This window comes from Myotis davidii, unplaced genomic scaffold, assembly GCF_000327345.1.
Source record: "Myotis davidii unplaced genomic scaffold, ASM32734v1 scaffold428, whole genome shotgun sequence".
Taxonomy (NCBI): Eukaryota; Metazoa; Chordata; class Mammalia; order Chiroptera; family Vespertilionidae; genus Myotis; species Myotis davidii.
The window spans coordinates 539230-550102 of NW_006299834.1; the positions used below are offsets into that span (position 1 = coordinate 539230).

Genomic DNA, 10873 nt, shown 5'->3' on the forward strand with positions numbered 1-10873 from the left:
TCCCAGGCCCGCTGTTCTGGGCGGCGTGGCCAGGATCGCCCTGGTGCGCGTCTCCGTGTAACCTGGGAGACTCTGGGATTACAGGGCGCGCCTGTGTGGCTGTGGGTGCTGGGCACACAGTGCCGCAGTGTCAGACGCTGGCTGGCGAGCCCTCCCGCTGGAGCCTCGTGGCTGCTGTGTGAGTGGCAAGTTGAGCTGGAAGCCTCGGGACTGAGCACCATCCATGGTTACAGCCCTTGGGCCCGGGCGGCAGGCGCTGTGCGTCCTGTTCATCCCTCCGACAACCTCAGAGGCGCTCCCCAGCCCCCGCAGGGTGGGACTCGGGCGAGGTGCTGGCCCAGGCCAGTGTTCTCCGCTAGACTCAGGCGTTCCTGGGCGCCGTCCCCCCCCTACCCCGCTCCCGCTCCCCCTCCCTTCAGCCCCTCCTGGGGCGAGGTGCTAGCTGAGAGGGCCCTGCCCTGGCCTCTGAGCGCCTCCCCGGCCTCCCTCAGGCACAAGCTTGCTGCAGGAGGTGGTCTACCTGGTGAGCCAGGGCGCGGACCCTGACGAGATCGGCCTGATGAACATCGACGAGCAGCTCCCGGTCCTGGAGTACCCGCAGCCCGGCCTGGACATCATCAAGGTGACAGCTCCTCCCGAGGGGTGGGGGGCGGGGCCCTGTGGGCGGGGAAAGAGCAGAGAGCTGCCCGCACCCCAGGTAGCCAGGAGACAGGCCTGAACCCGTGACGGTGACCTGGAATCGATGGGTGGATCACGTGGGTCACTTCAAGGTAGAAAGGAGACAGGTCCCGGGAGTGGGGGCAGGAGGCAGTGGGGGTGGGGGGCTTGCGTCATCTCCCCTGCCCTGTGGTTTACCCCGTCTGTTCGGGAGCTGGGTAGGATGCATTTGCATCAAATTTTTGGTGTCAGGAATGAAATAAACACCCCAATTTCCTGTCCATTCCATCCCTCTGATGCATCTGGAATGTTCTCTCCACCCTCCCCTCTGCCACCTTAGTTCAGGTGGCATTTCCAGTGTGGACCGCCTGTCCCTTGTCCCACTAGTTGAGTATTCTGTGTTGACTCGTCTGCTGAGCCCGTGTGTAGAGCTGCGCTGGGCACCCGTGGCCGGCACTGCCCTTGGCATCGGGGTACAGCGCTCAGAGCTGACATGCAGTGAGGGAGACGGACCGGGAGACAACAAGGAGTGGCGGTTAAGGGGTGACCAGTGTACCCAATGGGGAGCCAGCGGCACTGGATGGCCGAGTCGGGGCAGAGGGCCTGGCATGCTCCCGGAGCCGCAGGAAGGCATGTTGCTGAGATGGTTGAGGGCCCAGCCGCCCGTCTGCCTCGTGCCTCCTCTGCTGCCCTTCAAGGCCCGCCCTGGTCCTCCGGGCAGACCCTGGTGATGGACAGGCCGACTCAGGCTGTGGGTGCCCGAGGACGGGCCGCATCTTGCTCACATCTGGCCCGAGGTTCAGCCCGGAGGGTGGTCCTGCCTCAGGCGGGAAGTTTGTCAGGCGGAGCGCTGGGAGCGCTGGTCCCGACCGTCCGAGACCCTCGCTGCCCGCCCCCATGGGAAAGGCCCTGAGGCCCGCGGGACTGACCGCCTCTCCCCGACCCCCCGCAGGAACTGACGTCACCCCGCCTCATCAAAAGCCACCTCCCCTACCGCTTCCTGCCCTCCGACCTCCACAACGGCGACTCCAAGGTAATGCCCTGCCCTTCCCGCTGGCCTGTGCCCTCACGGCCCCCGAGGCCCCGGGAAGTGAGACCCTGGTGCCAGCGTCCACCCTGGCAGAGCCAGTGTCTCTAGCGTTCCATTCACATTCTAACCTGGGTTTTCCCTCACCGTTGAACTGGGGCTGGACCAGCCAGTCCAGCCTCTGCCTGTGGAAGGCCGAGCGAGCGTTTCAGGCTGATTTTTCTCGTTTCTCCACTGGTGACGTTTCAGCCCACAGTTCTCACCACCGGTGTCAGGACCGCCGTTCCCCTGTCTCCTCCCGCTGACTCTGAAGTAGAGCTGGAGACAGAGATACGACAAATGGCTCCGCTGCGGACCTGCCCCAGCAGGGTGCCCTGTGTGGGCGAGGTCGCACCCCTGCTCAAACGCAGCGGGAAGCGTTCGGCCGTGGGGCAGCGGGTGGGGCGGCCTCGATGCTGGAGGGGTCGGGGTGCAGGAGCGGGTGGGGCCCGTGGACCTGCTGGCGGGGGGAGGGTGGGTGTCCTACTACCAGTTCCACCGCTCCCTGCGCACCATGAGCTACCGCGGCACCTTCCAGGAGTTCTGCCGGCGGTTCATGAACGACAAGCGTAAGTGCGTCGGCCCCGGGCCATCACCGCAGGGCGCTCGCTGTCCACGCAACACCAGCATGTGCGGTGCTCTGCCCGCAGCCCCCCGGTCTGGCCATCGCTGTGCCCGTCGGGTCTGCTTTCCCGCGGATGGGCGAGCAAGCCGGGCTCCATGGCTCATGCGCAGCAGAGCGGGCGTCCCCCTCAGAAGCCCCTCTTGCCTCGGTGGTGGGTTCTGAGAGACTCCCCAGTTCAAAGCGTCTCCCTGCCGGCCTGGATTCGGAAGTGAACACGGAGGCCCAGACGTCTCCGTTACTGGTGAGGGAGGCCCAGTGCAGGCCCCAGCGGGATGAAGACCAGGCAGGCAGCCCCGCCCCGGCCAGTGTGACCAGGGAGGGGCGGGAGTGGGGGAGCCGCCCTGGGCAGCGGGGCAGCAGGTCCTCACGCAGTTCTGCCCCTCACCGCGGTGGCACCGGCTGTTGTCCACTTCCTGTGGATTCCCCAGCTCCAGCAGTGCCAGCCGGGCTGCTGCAGGGGGAGCAGTGCTGAGATTAGGGCCCAGTGGGTTGTGGCTACTCAGCAAGTTCCGGTCGCCAGTGGGGTAGGGCAGAGCATTTGAAGCGATTCCAAGGCAGGCCCGCCCGCGTCTGAAGGTCACCGCACCGTCGGGCACTGACGTCCAAGGCCATGGGCACTCGTGGTGGCCCCGCAGGTCTCCCCTTTACTCCCTCTTCCCAGACAGTGCAGGCATCAGGGCCCCTGCCTGGCTCTTCTCTGTCCAAGGTCCTGAAAATTTGAATAAGAAATAAGGAGAGCCAGGCCAGAGGACCTGCTGACAGCACAGGGTGTACCCATGCACTCTGGGGGCGTGCCCAGGCGACCGGAGCCTGTATGGAGCCGCTCTGAGGGCAGGCCCCATGTTGGAGGGGGATTGGCCGGTGAGGTGTTAATCCCAGTAATTCATCGGGATAAGCACGTGACCTCTCAGGGCAGAGGGACCTGGAGAGAAGTGGGAGCTGCCGCGGAGCCCCTTCCCAGGAGGGCCCCCCGTGAGGCGCACGCCCCTCTGCACCCCCCACCCCTGTTGGGAGTTTCCTCCTGGGCCAGAGGGATGTGCTCAGGCCCTGTTCACCCAGGGCCCAGCCTCGGGCTCTTGTTGGGCGGCGGCTGTTGGCCTGCGGTGAGGTGGCTGCTCCCCAGCCTCTCCCTCGTCCCCAAGCAGCAGGTTTGGGCGTGTCTGTGTCTGAGGCCTGTCCTGTGTTTCCTCCTGGTGTGAGGGTGCGGGGACAGCAGCTAGAACCCCTGCGGTGAGGGGACCAGCAGTGGGGCCGGCATTTACCCTCAAACAAGACCTTTGGCCGAATCTGTTCTTTTCCTTCCATTCCCTCTGCCCTCCCTTGTGGAGCCCCTTCCTGTCCCTCAGGCCCCGAGGGCTGGGGAGGGCCTTTGTGCTGTGACCTGCTCCTTAAGGCCCACCCCTGGGGGCAGTGACCCCGACCTGATGGACACCCGGTCCCGCTGCTGTGCTGCCACCTGCTGGCGAGATGGCAGACGGCGCGGGCAGCCCGAGGGGCGGCAGTGGTCACTCCCGTCAGCCCTGTGCTAGGATCTGTCTTCTGCACCCGTCACCCACCAGCAAACCGCTGGCCGTGTCCCTTTTCCTGGTATCGTTTCTTCCCGGTGGCCATTGCTAAACACAAACCCATGTGCTAGGGACCGTCCATGCCAGGCGAACAGAGGCCTTCACCCCCATGTCGGGTCTTCAGGGCATGGGGGGCGGGGGAGGGCTGTTTCCTGGAGAGACTTGTGCAGAGAGCAGGTGACGGACTTCAGAAGACCTTGTCTGTGGCCCCTCTCCCCCCCCCCCCCCAAATCCCTGGGACTCTCTCCCTCCAGCCAAGAGCTTGCTTTTCCATCCGGAATCACAGCCACCCGTGGGCACGCCCCCCGGTGCGGAGTGACCCCCTGTCCTTTCTCCGCAGTGGGCTACGGCTCCTGGTTCGAGCACGTGCAGGAGTTCTGGGAGCACCGCACGGACTCCAACGTGCTCTTCCTCAAGTATGAAGACATGCACCGGGTGAGTGCGGCGCCGGGGGCCAGCGGGAGAGCCTGGGTGGTGGGGGCTCTGCCCGCCGTGGTGGGGCTGACTGGAGTGTCCGAGAGCCCCCCGGCCTCAGGTGTGCCCAGACTCGCCCCCCTTTGCCCACTGGAAGCCCCATTTACAAGAAGTCCTCCCTGAACAGTGTGGATGGGCTCTGTGGCCAAGTGAAACGACTTGTGATGACGCCCATTGTCACTACCGGAGGCTGATGGATATTAGTGAGAGTTAAGTTCCTACGTCTCATCGGTGTGACCGTGGAACAAAACCGAACACAGGGGTGTTGTTATGCAAGGACCGGTTGTACCCCTGGGAGTGAGTGGCGGCCGTGGGGAGCTGCGGGAGGGCTGCGTGGGGAGCAGGTGTGCACGCAGCTCCGGGACCCATCGATGGGTCAGTCCGCTGCAGTCAGGAGCAGAGCGCTGGGCCAGCTGTGAGTGGATCCGGCCTCAGACCCAGCCAGCTCCTCACTGCTGAGGGCAGGCAGCCTGGGCCTGCGGGGAGGATGGGGAAGGAGAGAGAGAGCCGGTGGGCTGTTACTTCTTGCTGCTGTTTTACAGTGGCCACAGCGACCTCACGCTCCTGTCCCGAGGACCTGGAGCTGCCACTTGAGAGTGGCCCTTGGGCCACTTCCCAACCCAGGGTTTTATTTCCACTTGAGGCCCATCTCAGACGGGGCTCAGGACCAAGTACCGCCCCTCGAGGGGTCCAGCCAGCGGTCAGTCACGGCACCACCTCTGCTCTTACCTTCCAGGACCTGGTGACGATGGTGGAGCAGCTGGCCAGGTTCCTGGGGGTGTCCTGTGACAAGGCCCAGCTGGAGTCGCTGATCGAGCACTGCCACCAGCTGGTGGACCAGTGCTGCAACGCCGAGGCCCTGCCAGTGGGCCGGGGCCCGCACCCCTGCCGCCCCTGCCTCTGCCCAGGGCCCGTGGCCCCCCACCCCTGCCCCCGCCCCACTTCAGCGTCCTGCTGCCCGTGTCTTGCTTCTCCAGAGCCCTCTGCTGTGTGTGGGGTGAAGCCGCCTGGAAGCCGGGCCGTGCAGCTGTTTGTGTTGTGACGGAACAAACGGTGTCTGGGTTCCCAGGAGGGCCCCCGGGCAGTGCCAGGCGCTGTGGGCACGATGTCCTCAAGCAGGTGTCTCCCCAGATGGCCCCACAGAGCAGAGCCTGGATGGTCCGGGCGGTGAAATCGCAGAGTCCACGTGTGCAGATGGATTCCCCAACCCATGGGCCGGGGAGGGCGTGAGTTCCCATGTGAGGAGGTGCCGGTTCCTGCACGCACCATGAGTGCCAGGGCAGTCAGGCAAGCCCGGTCGGGCAGAGGGTGAGGGCAGAAAGCCAGGCCCTGGGCTGGCTGCTCCGGGAGCTGCTGTGGGGCAGGCAGCAGTTTGAGATGGAGATGCTCCAGGCAGGAGTCCTCTCCAGGCCCCGCGGCCCTCCGTGTCCTCAGAGGCAGTTTGACTGGGGTGCTGGGGCAGGAGAGCCCCGTGGTTCCCAAGGGGTTGCTGTGGCCGTGGGAGAGCAGGGAACGGGGCGCAGCCTGGTGGTGGTGACCTGACGCTGGTTCCTGGGTTGTGAGTCTGGAGCTTTCTCAGGAGACGACAGTGCTTGAGGGAAGGGGAAGAGGTGCCATCAGATCCACGGGAGACCCTGGGTGGTGGCGGAAGGGTGGGCTCCATCACAGCCGCCACGCCCGGGGGAGGGGCCTCGGGTCAGGCTCTGAGCTTAGACAGCCTTGTCCTCTCTCTGCAGATGCAGAGGGCTGGCCGTGGCCGCCGGGGCTGCCGGGCTGCTCTGAAGGTCAGGGGCACAGGGCCTTCCTGTGAGGCAGAGCGGCCTGCCTTTCCAGGATGAACAAACCACAGCGCCTCGCGTTTGTTTCCTGGCTGCATCCTCACCGTGTTTATGGTTTACATTTTTTTTGCTCCTTTTTAGTTTTGCATTTGCTCTGTTGCCTGTGGGTGTGACCGTCCCTGCGTCCCCCCTTGGTTCGCGTGTGTGTGTCCCAGGGCTCCTTCCATGGATTTGCTTTGTGTTGTCGCCTTGGTTTTGCTTTATTTCAGTTCTTTGATTTTGTTTTCTTTTAGCACATTGCCTCTGTGCTCGGAAGACCTCCTTGCGCTGGTGAGAATGCAGGGCCTTGAGTAGCCAGCTGCATTGCTTAGATTTGATTCATGTCCCAGCGTAAATTCACTGTCTTGATTGCAAATCCTAAACCAGGTGGGTGACTCCTCTGATGCGCGCTCAGCTGCCTCAGCTGAGAAAAACAATCATGGAAAAGTTATTTATAGCGGCTCGGTCTACAGGCTCCCGATTTCCTCCCTTGGGTACCATTAACGGGGAGCAGAACAGTTCCTCTTGTTTTTCTTCTCCCCACACTGACGTAATCTTCATGGCCAAAGAGGAACCCTGTCCTGTTGGGGTGTGAGCTCCGCATTTGCAGGGGTGGGTTGGTCCGAGGTCCTGCCGGGGGCGAAGGAGGGGTGTTTGCTCCGACCTCGAGCTCTGATCTCGGAGATGCTGAGAGGGTTCTGAGCAAACATCTTAGTCCCCGACGCCGTTCCCGAAAAGCACGGCAACAGTTGGCGGGTCACAGCTCCCCAGCTGGGAGGTCTGCACCCCACTCCTGGCATCTTCACAATCACCGTTAACGTTTTATTTTTATTTGTTAATCCTCACCCAAGGACATTTTTTCCATTGATTTTTTTAGGAAGAGTGGAAGGGAGGGAGGGACGGGAAGAGCTAGAGAGAGAAAGATCAACTGGTTGCCTCCCGCTGGCTGGCGCCCAGACTGAGGCTGGGTGTCGAACCTACAACCCAGATATGTGCCCTTGATCAGGAATCCAACCGAGACCCTTCAGTGCCTGTGTCAACACTAACCATTTACCTACACCAGCCAGGGCATCATTAACCCCTTGAGTGCCAACCAATATCCTAGGAACTATGCTAAAATTGCCAAGGCATTTTTGCTGATTTTACAGCAGTTTTGGGAAAAAACTATGAATCGCAAGTAAATGAAGTTACATATTCAAAAACTTAAGGAAACCTTTACTACATTGACATATTTAGCAATATCATCATCACTAATAAAAGCAGACTTAGAACTGGACGCCATTTCGAAGCTTTGATAGCGCTCCCGGCACTTTTGGCGAAAGACAGGAGGAGCGCTCCCCGGCACTCTAGGGGTCAATATTTGTCCAACCAACTGCAGCTGTTGTAGTTAACGGGAAAGTGGGTGGGTTCTGCAGTTTGAGGTTTTTTTTTTTTAATATATTTTATTGATTTTTTACAGAGAGGAAGGGAGAGAGATAGTCAGAAACATCGATGAGAGAGAAACATTGATCAGCTGCCACCTGCACACCTCCCACTGGGGATGTGCCCACAACCAAGACACATGCATGCCCTTGACTGGAATCGAACCTGGGACCTTTCAGTCCGCAGGCCGACGCTCTATCCACTGAGCCAAACTGGCTACAGCTGCAGTTTGAGTTTTTTGGGGCTCTGTCTCCCAAGCCTGCTCATCAGTCTGGGGCTCCGTGCTCCTGCCTGGTGGCCATGGTCACAGTTTTTGACTGCCTGCTGCGCTGCAGCCCCGGCAGCCAGGTGTCGCCCTGACTCGCTTGGTGTGGAGTCGGGAGTCTGGCTGCCGCACACGCTCTGCATCCAGGCAGGAGAGCTGGTGGGCACCGTGACTGCCCTTCCTCCCAGGCTGCGCGCGCAGGCTTCTCAAAATCTCCTTCCTTGACCTGGAGGCCGCCTGCTCGCCTCAAGGGTCTGCCTTTGGATGGTGTTCCCTTCTCGCCATCCGCAGAAGCAGGGGCCCGTTGGGCTGTTGAGCCATGAGTGGGGACATCCGGAAACCCCACTTCCCCACGGTCCACAGACCTGGCCACACTCCCTGTGCTGAAACTCGCACAGAGCCTGGGTGCGGGGTCCTATCCACTCCCCTGCAGTGGCCGGGGCAGCCTACAGCCTCAGCTCCGTGCACTCGTGGCACTGGGCCACCCCGCGGGAAAGGACCCCAGGATGTCAGACTCGGGGTCCAGCCTGTCCGGTTCAGAGGGCCTGCCTGGCCCCCAGGCCAGGTCCGAGGGTGCAGGCTTCCTGCGCTCGGGTAGCTGCCTGACGCGCACACGTGCAGCACGCTCTCTCGTTTGCTTCCAGGGCGCGTGGGGCTGTGGAAGGACATCTTCACCGTGTCCATGAACGAGAAGTTCGACCTGGTGTACAAGCAGAAGATGGGGAAGTGCGACCTCACGTTTGACTTTTATTTATAAGCGCAGCCCCGGCAACAGCCCTGCATGCTCACGGTCCCCAGACGCCACTAGCTACGGTCCCGTACACGCATTCGCTACTTGCTGGACAAGCCCCGGCCGCGGTGTGGCCACGCGGGGAGGGGGGCGCGCAGGAGGTGGGAGGGGCCTGCCGCCCGGAGCAGCTGTCCCGCCTTCGGATCTGAAGTCTGTCTGTGTCTAATACAAACATTGTCAGGGTCGCCGTGCTGTTCCAGCGGTGGCACCGTAAACACAGAGCCTGTAACATACGCAGCCAGACATTATAGAGCTTCCCATGGAGACCTGAACACGTGTCAGTACACACCAAACCAAAGTTCACTCCCGAGGGCACGCGGGGGTGAGCCACACCGACGGTAGACAGATCTCAGGTTGCAGTTTATTTTTGTAGTTTTCTCCTGTGAGGCAGCCATTCTCACCTGGTCTGGGAGGAAGGCGAGGGCTCGATGAGGCGGGCTCCGAGGGAAACTGTCCCAATGGCGCGCAGTTCTCTGTCACCTGGAAATGAGGCAGGAACTGCCCACCGGGCGTTCTCAGAGGGATGCCCCTCGGCCAGAGACTCGCTGGGCGGAGCCAGCGGGACACTGGGGGGAAGCTGGCCCCAGGCCAGCGATGGGACCGTCCACCCGGAGACACTGGGATCCGAGTCCTCGTCACCATCTTTCTCTTGTTCCTGAAGTAGAGGCCTCTGCTGGGGAGCAGGTGCTCAGCAGTGAGTTCCTGGGGCTCCCGGTCCTGAGCCTTCAGGTGGTTCCGCCCCCGGAGGCGCTCAGCCCTGGGGTGCCACGTGGCAGGGCTAGCGCCCCGTTCTCACCCTGTCCCTGTCCCGGCACCTCCGTGTCCCTGGGGGAAGAGAGGTGGAGTCTGTGTCCCCGTTCCTCCCGTCTCTCCCCATCACCTGGCCCACCTCTGGCTGGAGGAGCGGAGGGGCTGGGTGGCCTGTGGCTGGGAAGTGCCCTGAGGGGTGGCAGGGCCGCTGCTGGAGGCGCTGTCCTGTGTTGCGTCCCTGAAAGGTGTGTTTTACTGTGAAGGCGAGCGGCTGGGACCGGCAGGTGGCGCGTGGCGGTGCGCGTGGGCTCGGCGGCCCCTTTTCTGCGCATCCGTGAGGGAGGCTGCTGTCTGTGAAGTTTCTTTTCTATTTTTCTATTTCAGTGCTGTATGGACATGAGACTTCTGTGCTTGCTTGCATCTTTAATAAAGACACATCCCAGGCCTGGTGTCGAGCGTGTGCTGCGGGGAGGGGCCCCCATGGGATCCCCTTGGCACTTCGGGACGGCACGAGCATGAGCCCCGCGGACACCCTGTCCCTGGGGCTGACCGCACAGGGTCACGGGCTGGGTCGGGGTTGGCTGTTCCTCTCGGGCTTGGCATCCCAAGCGTGGAATTCACCTCGCTCTTTGTCCGCCACCTTTGATACCTCCTGTAAGCGGAGATGAGAGGCAGGTGGGGTGGGCGGGGGGAAGCCTGGGAGTGATCCGGGGGACGCAGGTGTCACCCTCTGCCTCGGGAGGTCCCGTTGTCAAGGTGGCGTTCCTGGGGTGGCAAGACAGCACTGCACTGCGGGGTCCGCAGTCGCCTCCCCATCCCCGTGGAAGGAAGTCCGAGCCGTGGTTTATCGGGTAAAGCTGGGCTTTCGGAAACCCTTTACTTCCCAAAGGACTGGTTCCTGTCAGTCACGTGAGACCCCAGACTGACTGGGCCTTTAGAATTATCCTAGGCCCCGAGTTAGCTTGTGGGCTCTCCAGTCTGCTGTGTCCCAAACCGCAGACAAACACCTAAAGTCAGGAAGTCCAGGGACACCGGTCAGTGGGAGGCAGGGGAGGCGGTGCTGGTTGGTGAAACACCACTGGCCCCGATTGGCTGATACCTCATCTGTGGGCGCCCAGAACCTTCTGCCTTGATGGCTTTGTCTCAGCGTCAAGTGTGCCAGGCAGGAGCACAGGTGGCACTGCCCGCACGTGCTCAGCACCAGACTCTTAGGTCAGAAGGAGCTCGCCCACTCAGCAAATACCTGAGCACCTGCAGGGGGTGCGGCGGACCAGTCATCACCAAACCCACGGGAGGGGAGTGCAGCCCCAAGACTGGGGGGACCCAGTAGACCACATGCTGGCGGGAGCGCGAAGGAAGCGAGGGCCCCAGCTTGGAGCTGGGGGAGAGGCCAGGGTGGGCGGGCAGGGCATGGAGGCTGGTGGGCCGGCACCAGCCCTGGT

At 62.4% G+C, this 10873-nt stretch overlaps 2 protein-coding genes across 2 annotated transcripts; both read left to right on the forward strand.

Moving 5' to 3' along the window:
• Positions 1-487: 487 nt before the first annotated feature.
• LOC107185025 (sulfotransferase 4A1-like) lies at positions 488-1810 on the forward strand. The gene is made up of 2 exons (XM_015571947.1): positions 488-622; positions 1610-1810. Exons 1-2 carry the CDS (start codon positions 560-562, stop codon positions 1793-1795), a joined length of 249 nt encoding a protein of 82 aa, XP_015427433.1. The 5' UTR covers positions 488-559; the 3' UTR covers positions 1796-1810.
• Positions 1811-2023: 213 nt separating this feature from the next.
• LOC102766988 (sulfotransferase 4A1) lies at positions 2024-8893 on the forward strand. The gene is made up of 6 exons (XM_015571906.1): positions 2024-2110; positions 2160-2292; positions 4254-4348; positions 5124-5262; positions 6124-6171; positions 8536-8893. Exons 1-6 carry the CDS (start codon positions 2024-2026, stop codon positions 8646-8648), a joined length of 615 nt encoding a protein of 204 aa, XP_015427392.1. The 3' UTR covers positions 8649-8893.
• Positions 8894-10873: the final 1980 nt, after the last annotated feature.